General features: G+C 37.2%; 1 protein-coding gene across 1 annotated transcript; it reads right to left on the bottom strand.

The window, feature by feature from the left end:
• Positions 1 to 1,354: 1,354 nt before the first annotated feature.
• Positions 1,355 to 16,335, bottom strand: LOC107752111 (coiled-coil domain-containing protein 85A-like). Its single transcript, XM_016567976.1, has 4 exons — positions 15,711 to 16,335; positions 13,751 to 14,750; positions 3,323 to 3,380; positions 1,355 to 1,403 (listed from the first exon to the last, which is right to left on the bottom strand). Exons 1-4 carry the CDS (start codon positions 15,945 to 15,947, stop codon positions 1,355 to 1,357), a joined length of 1,344 nt encoding a protein of 447 aa, XP_016423462.1. The 5' UTR covers positions 15,948 to 16,335.
• Positions 16,336 to 17,458: the final 1,123 nt, after the last annotated feature.

The raw sequence follows: 17,458 nt of genomic DNA, 5'->3' as shown, positions 1-17,458 counted from the left end.
AAAAAAACATCAACTATGAAGTGTCATGCTGGGAATTCTGGGAGTGTCAATTTACAGTTTTTCTCTGTAAATTATACAATGACTTTTTCTTTTTCACTTCCAAAAACCAGTATTTTACTGTAGAATCACATTAAATGTAATTACATTTATTCACCGAATATAGTATGGAAACTTACTGTTAACCAGTTAACAGGTTTTTACTGTAGCATTTTTACAGTCTTTTACTGTTAAAATCACAATCATTTTTTACAGTGTACTTTTTCATAATTATTTCTATTGTCTTTCCAATATGTATAAGTCCACAGTCGAAAGCATTTATAGTAACTAAAATATACTTTACCTATTCCTTGTTAATATTATGAGCAATATGTTGGAAAAACTAATAAATTGGCCTTAAAAGAATATACTTAAGTGCATACCATTTTCAGACACTTAATTACATTTACAATTAAATTAAATTGTATTAAAATTTACATTTATTTTAAGTGTGATTATTTGAACTTAAGAGTGCTTTTTCACCCACTTAAGTAGAACTTAAGTATATTAAGGTCTTACTGTAAGTACACTACTTTTTAAGTAATTTCATAGTTATTCCTATTGTCTATGCAATATGTGTAAGTCCACAGTCGAAAGCATTTATGGTAACTAAAATATACTTTACCTGTACCTGGTTAATATTATGAGCACTTTGTTGGAAAAACGAACTAACATTCAGTGCGTTACTTTTGTAGAACAGTTTTGAATTTTGAACTTTTCCATGTCTGTTCTTATTGTGTCATTTCTGTTGAAACTTGTACGTCGTGTATTTAAATATTATACTATTGTAATGATAAAGTTGAGTTTTACTACACTTAAAATACAGTAACAATCAAATTATAATTATAATCAAGTGCTTTAGTATGTTAGTCAACATCAAAATAAGTGTACAAAGTATTACAAAGTGCACTTTTTAAAAGTGCACTTAAGTGTCTTAAGAAACTGTCACAAAAAAATTTACTTTTTAAGTATTATATTATCTGCAAGTACAGTTTTTTAAAATAGACTTTTAAAATTTGAAGTGCAGATTCAGTACAATTAAGCGCACTTAAAATAATGCACATAAACGGCCATTTTGCCCTACACCGATTTTTGTCCCATCAAATGCCCCTAATACCAGCAGCCGATTAGCTTTTTACTTCTTCAGTAAGAAAAGTAGCTTAATTTGGAATTGTATACTAGCATACTACTCTTACAATTTATGCAATATGGCAGAAATAATAAGAGTAGATTGCTATTCCGAATTCAGCCTATGTCAACACTGGACAGAAAACTGTCGAAGCGATTTAATGTGGTCTTTACATACATACATGTGCCATCATTTACTAACCTCTGTTTTGTTCCCACCCTGTATTAGTTTCTTTTTTCTGTGAAACAAAACAACAACAACAAAAAAAAGAGATCTTCAGGAGGGCTTTAGTTATTAATTCAAGTAAAATGGATGGTGATTTATACTGTCAAGCTCCAAAATATGCAAAAAGGCACCATAAATGAAGTCCATACGACTTGTGCTCTATATTTCAAGTCTTCTGAAGTGCCTCTGCCGTATTTCAAACATATGATGTGCATGCAGCGTTTTTCAAACTTGCTTTTGTCGACTGAATGCACGCATAAATAAGACTTGAGAACTCCAGCAAAGGGTTTTTTGGGACCTTGGCAGTATATATAATATTTGTTTGTTTTACAGAGGAAAGGAAATAATACAGGGAGGGGACTGAACATGAAGGTAAGTGATGACAACCTTTTCACTTACAAAATGACAAAACTGTTCATTTAATGACAGGTTTTACAAGAGGATTACAGAAATCATCCCTGTATGGCATGGAAGTTGGTGTCTTTAATTACAACAAACAACAAGAAATTGAAAATCTTGATGGGATTGGTGAGTAATCCCTAAGGATAAACGTCTGCCTTTCAGCTATTAAATATGAACAAAGCCATGTTCTGCCCCTGCTGGGCAGCTTTACGAGATCACGGATAGACAAGGTCACCTCTACCGTTGTATTCATACACATATGGATGCATACATGCATGGACCATGGGGACATGTGGGCTCTGTTTTTAACTATAGTAAGCTGCCTCGCTGTGTAACGTCTCTTCTTTGACAGCCCTCTAACTGAAATGAAAATTGAAATGCTCTATACAGGCAGCAACCCCATTAGTATCAGCCTCAGACGGCACAGTCTGTTCATGCATATTGCACACAAAACTGGAACGCACTTGTGAAAATCAGATCAGACAGAACTCTGACTGCTTCACAATTTCCGGGAGTCAGGGTGAGCAGGTCAGTCTGCCAGGAAATAAAATTCGGTGTACATACTTAATATAATGAGCACTTTGGTGGGAAGAACTAGTCTCTGGATTTGTGCTTAGATTTTTGAAAGATTCTCTTTCTCTGCAACGTGTTGTTTTCTGTAGACCTGTAGAACTATTTCAATGAGTTTGTTGGTCTGTAATTGTGGCATCGTTGGTTCCATTTGCCAAACGATGTGGTTGGTTACTTTATATGTCTGTCAAGCATCTTCCTTTGAGGCAGTTCTTGGCCACAATAAGCTACAAAATGGACCCGAATGTTATTTTAATATTATTTATACTGTTATAGTATTTATTAATATATTGATTTAGCTTTTTATATTTTCATTTCAGTTTAAGTGGAAGTATTTGTGCGCTTTTGTAATTCTTTTTTTAATCATTCCGCTTTACATTTTTTCAGTTGTAATAATTTTAGTACTTCAATTTAAATTTCAAAGCTTTTTAAGATTTTCATCTAATATTTATACTTTATTTTGTTTCAGCTTCATTTTGATTAACAAAGATACGGTTTTACTTTGTTAACAATAACATTGACCCAAAAAAATTGTGAGTCTCATCACCGCTAATATTGTTGCTAAAGTAAACAATAAACAATTAAAGTAAACAATTCGATATTCTATAAGCACAAAAAACACATACAACGCACAAATATTTGGTAAGATAATTCAATTTGTAATCACTTAGCACTTTTTTCTATCTTTTCATTTATACTTTAAATAAATTATACATACATTTGTCATTTTGTCATATTTATTGAAAATCTGCACTTACTGTAGTTTGTTGCAATGCATCAGCAAAGGATAGAATGCTGCCTTAGATGTTGCTCTTTCTTATAAGGCAGCATAATTTAGCTGCCTACTGTTTTGGAATAGCCTTCACTTCAGGAGCACACCAGTGATGCCTTCAAATGCTGTCTATGTAGGCAGCTCACTAGGGTTTGCAACAGAGCCGAAGTCATTTGAGCAGAACTCACCTATCCCAGAGCTTCACGTTCCTGCAGTTGTTACTGCAACATCCTGCTGATATCAAAGCTGTGAAGATTAAAAAAAAGACTTTTATGAAGTTTTTGTGCACAGCAGTTGGATCTGGAAGAACAAAGCCCATTCATTTTCTCTATAGGGAAATATATTTTTAATGCTAGTGGAGCTGGTTGTTTTTTCATAACTTTTTATTAAAAAAGGAATCCCTACCCTCTTAAAAACAAAGATTCCAATGTTTTTTTTGTTTTAGTTTTTTCCCAGCAATGCTATTAAAGAACCATTTGGGGTCCCAAAAGAACCTGTCAGTGAATAGTTCTAAAAAATAAAATAAAATTCCTAAAGTAAAGACATTTTTAATCATCTGGGGAAACCTTTTCCACTATAAAGAACCTTTTTCATCACTGGAACATTTTCCATGGATGTTTAAGGTTCTTCATGGAACAGTAGATGCCAAAAAAGACCTTCATTTGTAGGAATGTATTAAGAAAATGAGGGACGAAAAACACTTCTGGAACCAAGGCCACTGAAAAAGTGGGCGATTGCGGTTGTCCTTGAGATGAATTATAGCAGCTTATTGTCATAATACAATCCGCAACAACGGGCACAGAATGAAAAGTATTTGGATTTGGCTTTTCCACAGAGGTGTTGGTAAATTTCGTTGTGGTTTGTGCACATTAAGGTTGACAACGAGGGTGGTCTTTAGGAAATAAGAGGCTCTTGATATAATTTGTTGCCCTCACAGCGCCTGAGCAGTTATTTTCTCTTTTTAAGGTTTAGTTGCACGCTGGAGACCACAGGCAAACCCTCTTGTTTACCTGCTTTACCGAGCCTGGCGACAACATTTTCTCCTGCATGTCTGCCCAGACTAAACCAACTGTGAACCTGTCTGCTTTTCCCATATGCCGCCCTGTCAAACACACACACACACACAAGCAGACATAGTGCCAGTCCTTTGGGCTGAGAAACCTCACTCTGTGGAGGGTGTATTTACCAGAGTAAGAGCATACGGTTAAATACAATTCACAGTGTCACTTCTACATTCTCAGACTGCTCTTATGAGTAGCTACAAACTGACATGCAACATACCAGTGCACCTTTCATTGGCAGGCTAATCAGAGGTTAGCCAGTTTTCCTGTACGCTGACTGTTCAAAGTCATTCGATATTCATTCAGATAGAGTGATGGCACATCCATTCTTTCTGAGCTCGCCTCCATTAAGCCGACATCAATAGTGTTTCAGTCACCACTTCTGTTTTTTCATCTCATCTCGTTATCATATTTGCTTCAGGCCATTAAAGATTCATGCCAGTCTGTGGACTTCTAAGAAACACCCACTTCTGTTTTTTCATCTCATCTCGTTATCATATTTGCTTCAGGCGTGCATGCGCAATCGGCCATTAAAGATTCATGCCAGTCTGTGGACTTCTAAGAAACATTTCTAGAAAACACTAAGAAAAACATTCACAACGTGAAAGGAGATAAAGCGCAGGAACAACCGGGGAACGCAAACCAAAACTGATGTCCTGGAGAGAGATAGGCCCTCTGCTTTGATCAAACAGCAGATAATAAGAACGGCAAAGAGGTTTAGGACTCTGCTCCACAAATGGATGATCAAGGATAAGGATCCAATCAATATTTGGTGATGAAACAAATCAAAAGCAGGGATTCCCAGTATCATGCAATCAAGACTGAGATTAGCGTCCATTGAAGCACAATGTTCTCAAATCATACTAGTGGATAACATGATCATCAGGCTTTGCTGTCATTAATTTTGGCATGGAATAAAAATCATCCTATCTGCTTTTTAAATGCATGTTAGAGAACGTATTGTGATTATGATTCACCCATGCATATGGTTCATTTTTTTAATTCGTTTTGGACTCATAATTATCAATCAAAATGTCATAACTGGGCCTTCCAATGAAAACAACAGAGACTTTTGTCATATGTGACATATGCAGGACTCCTCCAACCATTTAGTATCATTATGACACTATTGCACAGTATACAACAAATCATGATCGATGTTGATTGAACAACCATACAACAGATGGGAGAAAAGATCTGTTGCTACTTCCTTTTAATTTTGACTTTAAAGCAAAAAGGGCTAAAATTCATAGAATTTTTTTCCATTCAGTTTTTAAAGTTTGAGAAGAAGAGAGCTAAACTGACCAAAAATATACAATTTGGTGCATTTGCTGATATTTCTATGACCAAAAAAATATGATTATTCTGACAGCTTGTAATGTAAATCAATGTCATGCATATAAATATCAGTTGTCACTCTATATCTGCCAATAATGTCTTATCACGATGATATTTAAATGCTTAGTTTTATTATCAAAGCTCTGTAGTTTTTATTGTGAAGGTCAAAACATACAATACAATGAAGACTGAAAGATGAACAAATAAACTTTAATCAAATGTCTGATATATAATACTTAATACTCACATTTTAACGTGATTGTTCTAAAAAACTGATGTATATATTCAAAGTGTTCGTGTTGAATATTACTAACAGTGTAACAGCAAAAACACGTACTACTACCTGAAGGTGAACATTTTTATAATTATACTAAAAGGCCTTTTACTTGTTAAAAAAAAAACAGTGAACCCTATAAAAAGTCTTTTGGGGTTATTGAATTCTTAGATCATTTATGTGAAACATGGCAGGAGATCCAAATCTCTTGTTGTATCCTACCATTAACATTAACAATCATTATACTAGGCTTTACATTATAATAATGCCCTAAGCATGCGTTTAGCTCTTGAGCTTGAATATTGAAATTGCATTGTGTGGGCTTTTATAATGTCACTACGCTTCTTGGCTGGTAGCTTATAATGTTCAATTTGCCCTGAGAGCTCATGGGCTGATATTTATGCCATGTGGGGCGACTCAGATCTGTCAGATAGAGTCTATCCTGAGAGAGGCGGCGCTGAGGTCAAGATGTGTGATTTCATATTTGTACAAGTTCAAAACTTCTGTCAAGATGAATATCTCTCCCATCTCTATAACAGACACACACACAAACACAACACTACCACAAATGCAGACAGACTTACTGTAAAGACACAAATGAACAGGGGAACCAATGGCATGAATACATGAGGGCAAGGGAAGCATGACACAAACAGGGACCATGAAACAATTACAAAATAAAAGACATGGAAAACATGAACATGAAACAAAACCCAAACACCACATTACACTTACACATTTCCATCATCGTAAAACGGATTATGGGAGAATGTCCTATATTTTTAGAGATCATGGGAGCGCTTAAGTGGGGGATCACAAAATTCACTTTTCGCTGAGAAGAGCAGGCATCATACGGTCAATTTTCACACATTTTTGTAACAAATTATTGTTTTGCTCACTACTGTGGACATTTGCCTGCAACCCTTTTGTAGCGTAATTTCATTATCCAAAGGCATAATTCCAAGTAGTTTCATAAATACTTGCCCATAAAAACACAGATGTTGTCTTACTTAGTTAATCACACATCTGCACTCCTAATGATCATAATTGTAGATTCTGCATGCAAAACACAGTTTAGCCCCGCTCCAAACATCAGCCTTGGGCTTTGTTCACACTGCAGAGGAAATATGTCATATGTAACCAGATCAGATTTTTTCACTTTTGCACCATTCTTGAGTGTCTAGAGACAACCGGAATGTTTTGGAAACACATGATAGAGGTGGAAAAAGAAGGAAAGAAAAGGAGAGTGTGTACAGGGAAGAGCAAAAATATACTTAAGTGCGTTGCCGGTTTCGTTGCTCGGTGAAGTCGCGCAGGTAAAGTCGCAGGTCTTTACACTCGTTGGTCTTCACACGAGGAGGTCTGAGCGCTTCCGCTGATGCTTCCGCGCACAGACATCAGATAAATACACAAAAGTGAAAACAGCTGTGGCCGCCTTCTAATTAGCACAGCTAATAGCCTATAGCAGGGCAATTCCTCAAATCGAAACTACAGTTCGCACTTAAACGCAGGAAGGGAGCAATTAAATTACACGCGCTCCTTCTTAGCCGAGGGCAATTATTCTAATTACCAGAAAGTGCAATCAAAAATACAAACGCAAACAAAAATATAACGTACAAATAGGCAGAAAACGAAATATTCCTTCCTAGCATATAACGTACAAATAGACAGAAAACGAAATATTCCTTCCTAGCAGCAAGTAATAATTCAAACAGGAGATCTATAAACAAGTATTACGCAGAACACTCACGTGCAGCCGTCTGTCTCTTCTGTTGACTAATCGCTTAGCCCTAGAGACTTTAGCAATAGATGTAGCAAAAATGCATGAAAAATGACAGTGTTTGCCATATGCTTTAATTTCTTGTTGTGACATAACAACTGTGCAGAAAAATAATCTGTGAAATGGAAGATTAACCAAAATCACATTTCTGAGATTTTTGCTGCAAGTCTGAACAAGGCCTTAGACTCTGTAAACGGCAAAAAGATGTTTCAATGCTGAAAAATAGCCAATTGGAAATTCTCTCTGAATGTTAATTATTTTGTCTGTTCAGTTTTGCTGGTTGTGTGGTTGAAGTAAAAACAGCTGAAATTGCTTTCAGCACTTTTAAACACACTAAAATAATGTCATATACTGTATCATCCAAAGGATAGCCACAATGCCCCTCACAGAGCATGCAAACTGAAGGTCATTGCCTAATGAAGCTCACTGCACATTCATGCATCTCATGACTGTGTTAAACCATATCCCTACAGGCAGAGTCACGTTAAGTTCAGCCTGCTGCTGGCTCCACTGTAGTGCAGATTTCGTTGTCTTAATCACACACATAACTTATTCTTTTCATATTAAACACAAAAACAACTGGATTTTGCTGTGTGCTACTGCTGAAATACATGGAGGAAACCTGTCAGAAAACAGTTGTTTTTGCAGTTATGCATGGTGCAAAAACACATGTGGAGATGCAAAGCAGAGTTTTTTTGTGTGTGTGTGAAACGCACAATCCTCACACAAAGCCATGACTCAACAATCTGAGCTAAGCCCGCCGTGACAATCCATTAGGGGCCCGTGACTAAGAGCTCACTGTAATATTATTTCCCGGGGAAATAAAAATAGTCAAATATGGTGCACAGGGCAAGAATTATAGGATGTTTTCTCACTTGCCAGATCCTGTTTTTGTTCACTTCATCTGCTTAAACCGGGCCACTGCCTAAATGTAAGCCTGTTACACTCTATAACATTTTTGAGCATCAGTAAACACTGCTAAAGAAGACAAGAAGGCCATATATATCATTCAATAAATTTCACATGCGAGTCAGTTCCGGTTTTTTTTTCTGTTGTACACAGTTGATTTGTTATTGCCTAATTATTTGTATATTTTTATAATTGAAGTCATTGGTGTCAGTTGAACTGAAAATAAAATAGAATAAATGCAACCTTTAATAATAACTTGTTAAAGAGTATAAACTGTACTCAAATACAATAAAATTAAATGTAACCTTTACTAAAATCATATAAATTAAATTAAATAAAACTAAAATGTAACCTTCACTATAAAATAATTTGTTAAAAAGTGTAAGCTGTACTAAAATAAAATAATGTAATGTATTAGATTTATTATATAATAGTTGCTTAAAGAGTTTAATCTTTACTAAAAATTTTACAAAATAAAATAACACAAATGTAACCTTCACTATACAATAATTATGTAATCTTAACTAAAAAAATAAAATAAAATAATGTTTAAAAAAAATCTAATGTAACCATCATTATACAATAATTTGTTAAAGGGTGAAAACTTTACTAAAATAAAATAAAATTAGATTGAAAAAAAATTAAATGTAACTTTTATTATAAAGGGTGTAAACTTTGCTAAAATAAAATACAATTTTTAATTAAATTAAATTAAATTAAATTAAATTAAATTAAATTAAATTAAATTAAATTAAATTAAATTAAATTAAATTAAATTAAATTAAATTAAATTAAATTAAATTAAATTAAATTAAATTAAATTAAATTAAATTAAATTAAATTAAATTAAATTAAATTAAATTAAATTAAATTAAATTAAATTAAATTAAATTAAATTAAATTAAATTAAATTAAATTAAATTAAATTAAATTAAATTAAATTAAATTAAATTAAATTAAATTATTAACAAGGGCTTGAGTGTTTACCTGATTATTCAGCAGGACACCTGTAAGACTGTTAGTGGAAGTGGGGGAAAGGTCTTTGCCTACTGTATGTGTGGAGGTAAACACTGAGAAAGCCGTCAGCTTCAGGGCTAAATTTAGAGCCGGAGTCAGAGGGGGGTATCTCCCAAGGTCACGGAGGAATGCACACACAACCCAGCGCTCACGCTCACACTAACACACTCCCACACACACACACGGCAATTGAGATACAGGTCGGCCTAAACCTCAGGCTTCCCTGGGGACTGAGAGTTTGAGTCTGAAGAGGTCTGACTTCTGTATTATCAGGAAATGGCCTTTTTTCCAGGAGTTGTGTAATGGCCGCTTTGTCTCCTCTTTAAAAGCCTCGCTCTTATCTGTGGCATTAGGAAGGTCTCAGATTCGCCACGGTTTGAACTGAAGTGAAAGAAGCTGAGAAAGAAATCTCACATGCATAAGAATTTCAAGAGTTTTTAAGCAGAAAAGCTTAGACGAGCACACTGATGTAATTTAACAGGCTAGAAGACATGATCATGTCACTGAGTTTATAAGAGAAGCAGCGATGCCAGCTTCAAATGACTTCATGTTAATCAGTGAATAATATCAATTCAAATTTATTTCACAATCACACAATGCTATTGTATGGCTTCAGAGTCACATGGACTACTTTTATGATTTTTTTATGGTGCTTAGTGTCTAGAAGTTTGCAAAGCTCGTTACAGTTGGATGGAAAAGATTGACTGGTGTATTATTAAAAATGTCTTTTATGTTCCACAGAAGAAACAGGACGGGTCTAGCATGACATGTTGGTGAGTAAATGATTGAAGAACTTTCATTTTTGGGGGAACTGGTCCTTTAACCTTGCTCTGTTTAAAAAAAACACATCTGTTCATAGTGCGGGGTCAGCAAAAAAATAAAAAATACAAATCTGAGCCAAGAGATGGAGAGAGAAACAAAGAATAGAGCACCCATTTTTCTCTGCCTATAAAACAATGCCCTCATTTTAATGTTCAGACTTTTCAAGACACGTTTTCTTCAGCATAAAGCTGGATATTGACAGATGCTGTCAGCTCAGTGTAGCCAAATACTGTACTGCCTGTATGGAAACAGCTTTCATGTGAAATCCAAAACCAGCGACCAAATTTCCGGCATGAGCTGACAGCATTAGCTACTGTACAACGTGATTCCCATGCAAAGTCCAAATAAAGCCGCCCTGCATCTTACCCAGAAAAAAAGCTAGCAGCAGGATGGCATAAAGATTAGTTTAGAGGAGGTCAAGAGGTGCTTGTTTTCATGCAGGATTTCGGCGAAAAACGCAGAGGGATTGTCTTGTGACGCTGTTATTTAGATGCTCATTTATCTGAACTCTGTTGGCTAAAGTCACTGTGATGTTTATAATCATGTGCTTTGGCTTTTTGAATAAGAGCCACACGCTAAGAAAGCAGAAAAATAATAATTCTCTGAAAACCTCTTACAGGATTATCCAGAGCTTCAACATCACTTCATCTACACACAAGTTTAAGATTAGTTTATGATTTGTAGCGACTGCACACACTGCAACACACTCCATTTGAATGGATGGATTTTTTAATAGCTACACAATTTTTTTGGTCGAGCACCCAGTTGAGATCGATGTGCGTGCTTTTGCCTGCTCTTCACTTTAATAGCTACACAATGCAATGTCAATACGGTAATGACTTCCATCATGCCGGTCTGCAAATAGACATCCAAAGCTCTTATGTCACGAACTGTGATATAATCCTGGTTAAACTGTGATATAACTGTGATATAACTTAAAAATTCAGTTTACTGCAGTTGAATGAACAAAATAAATAAATAGTCTAGGTGTCTAGGCGCCATGACCGCAACAGTAAATGCTGACAATGCTGATAGACTCTCTATAAAACAATAAATGAACACACTAAAGTAAACTGATTCATTTTAAAGGAATGGTTTGTTCAAAAATGAAAATTCTGTTATTCACCCTCGTGTCTTTTTTTTATTATTATTATTTTGAACTAAATTGGACCCCATTGACTTTGTATGGACAAAAAAAAGTTTTGTTTTTTTTTTCAAAATATCTTATTTTGCGTTCTACAGAAGGTTTTAAATTAAATAAAGGTGAGAAAATGTTTATAGATTTGGAGTGTACTACCCCTTTAAAACCAATACTTTACACACACTCTATTACAGTGGTTCCCAACCCTGGTCCTGGAGGCACCCCAACACTGCACATTTTGCATGTCTCCTTTCTCTGACACACCAGTTTCAGGTCTTGGAGTCTCTACTAATGAGCTGATGACCTGAATCAGGTGTGTTTGATTAAGGAGACATGCAAAACATGCAGTGTTGGGATGCCTCCAGGACCAGGGTTGGGAACCACTGCTCTATTAGATCATCAACACCGCAAAGCACTTCAGAGCTGCATTAGGGTCGTTCAGTGGAAGATATGGATGATGTGGAAGTGTACAGGATCAGTGGACGTGCGGTTTTCCCTTTGGGACCAACACCAGAACAGGCTGTGACAGTGACAAATGTCTACAGCAGCATTACAGACACGTAGGACAATGCTGAAACCACAGCATCCAACAACAACAATCATCTTGTTAGCAATTACCTTTTATTGTTAGTGCTGAGCTGAAAGCCATTCTTGAGGTTCTTTGCCATTTGTAAAGCTAATATCTTTTAACAACTATTATCGATTTCAATTTTGACCTTGTCAAGTAAGAATGTTTTTTTTGTCACCAGGAAGGTGCTACCATAAACGTAACGAATAAATCTTCTCTGAAAAGATGAGGGAAGCTAATTTAACTGTCGAGAGTCAGCTAAAGAAGTTCTTCTGTATTTTGAGTTATTTAAATCAGGACATCAATCTGCTCTTTCTTGGTTCTTATTTCATCTTAAGGGGGCATTTCTTGAAGCTAATGAATGCAAAATGAGTCACATCTTTCACCTTGAGGTGAGTGTTTTATGGGCGGTGTGAACTATAGGCTACTCAGCATGTTCTCCTGTAGAAATCATTATCTGCAGCTGTGGGATCTGCACATAGCTGCCTAGTGCCTTTGATTTGCACCATTTCTCTAATGTGTGTTTGTGTGTGTTTATTTAAAATCATGGGATTTTGAACAGTCAGTACATTTTTTATCTCATAAGCTAGCAATTTAGAGTTATGTCTGAATATGCCAAATTCCCTGCTATGTATGTATATGCTACATTTTACTATTCCATGAGGCCGCAGGAGAGGAGTTGTGATGAATGGATCTTGCTTAGATTTGATACTCATTGATACCAGGCATAGGTCTGGTGTCTCTGGAGAAATAATTAACTGTGTTTCAAGATGGATGAGCCAATCATGAGAATCTTCAGCAGAGTCCATGGCGATCTGACTGTGGGTGGCAGGCTAGTCTGAAGAAAACTGCAAAGACCTCGACATCAGCAATCATCAGACATCAGGGTTATGCTGCCTTCACGTACTATTGGAGTTATTGGAAATTGGAAATTGGACATGAATGGCCTCAAGAGCCATATTTATGATTGGGAAACTCCGAGATAATTTTGATACCCGAGTTTCAGAGTTGAGCGGGCCATAAACTTTAAACATGGATAATGTATAAATAACCATATGATGCATATTGTATGTATTTTACACAGCATTTATAACATTTATTTGACACTGTATTGCTAGATTAGGGTGTCCAATCCTACTTCTACAGGTCTGATGTCCTGCAGAGTTTAGCTCCAATCTGTCCAAACACCAGATGTATCTAGTAATCTTGATTAGCTGTTTCAGGCTGTTTCAGAGGTAAACTCTGCAGGATAGTGCCAGGAACAGGATTGGACACCCCTCATCTAGACAGTGTGGGTAATGTTTATATGGTTGCCAATGAATGGGATGCTACATTTGATTCAAAATCTGTTGGATACTGACTAAACATCTTCTCTATATTTTGGCTTTAATAAAATTTCCCCAAGAAATACGCAAGAATAAACTCGCCATCCTCCATGATTCCTATTCTTTCCAACAACAAAGCACATGAACGTGACAAACTCATCATCACGACTTCAAAAGTGGAAAGTAGGACATTTCTGAACCTGCACATTTTTTGATCAGACCTCTTAAAGTTCTGTTTCTCATTTTACCATTTATCAGATCATATATTTGGCGTATTAGCTAATACTAAACTGGTGAACGTGGAAAGGTGAAATATTTCTCAGGCATAAAAGCACACCTTCAGTGTTTTCAAATATGTGTCATTTTGCAAGTCAGACCCACCATTCACGCCATTGTAAAGGCTCCGATGGTGTGGCGACAGCTCTTCTCCTGCCAATCTCCGAGGTGACATCTCTCTACCAGGGCTGCCAAACTTCCCATGTTCAGGGCTCATGCTGTACTGGTGCCTCAGTATCTCAGGACTACTTCCTCCCAGCTTGCTTTTGTCATGGTGGAGCTCTGATGTTCCTAGCAGCAGGTGTCTAGCTTCTGGACTCCCAGGCCCACTTCCTAAGCTGCCCCTGTGCCTCTGGATGTAGAGCTCAGGACTCATGGGTTGTCCTGGAGCCAGATGGTGCTTTGGATAAGTCTCCGGACTCCGATGGCCCAGGGATCGACCGTACTTTTCTGGACTAAGCCCTCTAATCAGCCGATGGTCAGGCACAGATATGGAGCCACAGCGTGGTCGGCAGGGCTGGGGCAGTACGAAGGGATACTCCAGGCTTGTGCTTCTGTGCCGGACGGGAGGGTCAGGGCTGGAGATCTCCACCCGATCTCCTTCCCCTCTTTTCCCAGGACGAGCCTTCTGGATCTCCGGGCTTTTATTCCCAGTTCCTCCGCTAGACATTGGCTGTGGCTGCTTATGGTGTGGATGCTCAGAGCTGTCAGCGCTTCCAGCGCTAGAAGTGCTGCTTCCGTCCCCCACGTCCCGCATCAAGCCGGGTACCAAGAGCCCACTCTGGCTATCAATGGAGTTGCGACACCCAATGGACCCCGTCCCACTTTGGCCTCCTTCCCCTCCGCTGCCTCCTTTCTCCTCGACTATCAGCAAACAAATTTCCCTAAGCTCCAGGTTCTCCCGAATGACCTCCTCCTGCTTGCGCTCCAGTTCTGTCAGCTTCTGAAGATACAGTGCCACCTCCTTACGCATAACGCTGGCACTGAAGCGGCCCAGACGCTGCCACTCACGTGACACTCGCTTGCCCTTTTGCCGGTCATCGTCCAGAAAACAGCACAGGTCTCGCAGTTCCCGATTGTCGTCCTGCAGCTTCTGGTTTACCTCCTTCATCACAATTGGGAAAACAAAATATACAAAAAGTGTTTACATATTTTAAAATGTTGCTATTTAAGGACAATTCTTGAGGCCATACAAACTATATCATATAATTTCTTTGATTTAATAATTCATTATGAGACTAAAGTGTAGTTAAAAGGGGTTGTTCAAGCAGAGATCTCATGTATTTCTGTCACTGATCAAAGATAGAACAGTCTAAAGCTATGATCTTCTCTTAGGTGCCACATTTGACAAAAATCTGCTTGTCCATTAAAGCAACAGCTCACCTGACACACATGAGAACCAAATGCATTTGGCATCAATGTTACCAAACTTTGCGTGACACATGATGATTGAACTTGAACTGAGATTAAAGAGCTTCAAAATATTTGCAGTGAACGTCAACTAAGCTATATTGCATGGCTTCAAAAAAACGTATATAAAGTGCAAGTGTCATATGGACTATTTTTATGGAACTTGACAGATGTGGTCACTGTGAATTGTCTTTATATGACATAAAGCTGAAATTAAAAAATAATAATAATAATGTATTTTTTGATCATCTGTTCCTTTAAAGGGTATAACATTGTGCATTTTTATATTAATGTTTATTTATATACAACATTCATGGTTAAAAATTGGGAAATGCTCACATTCATGTACAACAGGTGTTTTACCATTATAGTTCAAACATAAAAAATATAAATTATTAATTATAAATAATTATAAAAATATATATATATATATAATTTTTTTTTTTAAACTAAGGTACTCGTTGCTTATATCAGTGTAAAGTTGTTTCTTTTTTTCCAGAAGCTTTTCGTTTTAATCAGAAGAAAAGCATATAATGCAGCAAGAAAATATTCAAGGCGTTATTCCTACAAGAAGAATGATGTGCACCTAGGTGCTTCTGGCGCATCCTCAGAGAGCGCAGGTGTGCTCCAGACACCCATGATCTCATCTGCTCACCTTCAGCCCCCGGATCTCGTTCAGATGCAGCTGGAGGCTGCGGTTCACCTCCCGAATCAGATTACTGTGATCCAGAATGACGCTCATTTTATCGGCTTCAGAACTTCGGAGTCGCTGCACCAGCTCCTCTTTGCTCCATTGGAGGAGCTCTTCATCCGTGAGGTTGGAGATGACTTCTGCTGGACTTTCTGGCGCCTTGGATCCAGGCTGTGCTTGTAGAGATTGTGCTTTCTCCATCAGAAGTGGCGAGCTGCTGCTGTGATACCAGGTGCTGATCAAATATTAATGAGGCAGGCAGCATCCGCTGTGTTAGGAGGAGTCAGGGAGACAGAGGACGCATCGTGGAGTGATGCCCGTATCCGATGCCCTTAGAGTGGGAGTCGCCTCGAGTTTTCCCAAAGCAACAGCTGATGCAGCTGACGAGTAGAAGGAAGTCCGCCCAGATTATTCAGCATCGACTCCCATTCATAGTTCTTGTAAGTTTGTTGAAAAGTGACGGTAATGGGTAGCCGGTGAGATATGGGTGGTTTCAGGCGGCCCGATGCGCTCGCCTCCGTCCGCCTCTGTGCGCTCCAGCATCCTCTTGGAGATGGAGGAGAGACGGCAGCATCCTCAGCCAGAGCTCCGGAGAAATGAGCGTGACTGCAGCGACTGAGTAATCTCTCTCTCTATCTCTCTCTCTCTCTCTCTCTCTCTCTCTCTCTCTTTCTGCTTGTGTGTCGTGAATGTTTGTGTGTGTGTGAGTTGCCAAGAGGTGATGCTGCTAAAGTTGCATTTAGATTTGTATCGAGCGCCATCTATGGACACATTGAGATACTACAGGTGAATATGCTAACATTTTTCCTTCTGTTGAAACAATAATGTTTCAGACATTAACTTAAGGTAAGGTAATTATGTAATTAGGGCATGATTAAGGCCATTCTGTCTACCTTGAACATTTTGATGTAAACCCTCTTTCACATTTTAGAAAAGTTAGGTTTTTTTTTTTTGGTTTTTTTTTCATTAAAAAACAGTTAATATTGGCCCCTGAGACAGAAAATACAGAACTACCCTGAAAGAAAAAAGAATATAAATATAGCCTATTAACTGTCAAATTACACATTTTTTAAAAATTACTATTTAACTTTGCTACATTCAGTGACACTTTATCTTTGACGTTTGACCTGACCCTGAATGAAACATATTAAATTACATATTAAACAAGATTCTTTGTATTGTGACTTTATCCATCCATCCATTATTTTTTTATAATATCTATTTACATTTCATGAATATTCATAAACAGAGTTCAGTAATAATTTAATGCATAGCCTATGTGTATTTTTATTTTTATTATTTGTTATCTTAATATAATAGCCTACGTTATCTCAGATCAACGGTATTGTGTGTAGGCTATACTACTATATTATTACAAGTCGATCAAAAAATTGCTTGGTCAAAATCGATACAGTCTATGGTCAAAATATGCATAGGATACTTTTCAATTCATCTATATTAATTTGATTATAATATAACATAATGCATTATAATATAATACGTTCCTATGTAAGCATTGTTACTACTCACAACCCGTCAAAATATTGTTTAGCCGTATTGAAAGTATGTGAGAAATTTGACGTCGCAGGTGTTTACGCAGAACTCATTTGGGTCAAACGCTGCTATAGAAACCGCTCAGCGCATCTACGCACGGAAATTCGACACTGCGGCGGAACGTTCCTTTGACGTCATGCGGAAGCAGCCAATCGTGG

This window comes from Sinocyclocheilus rhinocerous, unplaced genomic scaffold (genome assembly GCF_001515625.1).
Source record: "Sinocyclocheilus rhinocerous isolate Xijiao unplaced genomic scaffold, SAMN03320098_v1.1 scaffold2306, whole genome shotgun sequence".
NCBI lineage: Eukaryota > Metazoa > Chordata > Actinopteri > Cypriniformes > Cyprinidae > Sinocyclocheilus > Sinocyclocheilus rhinocerous.
This window is presented reverse-complemented; position numbering and strand designations above follow the sequence as displayed.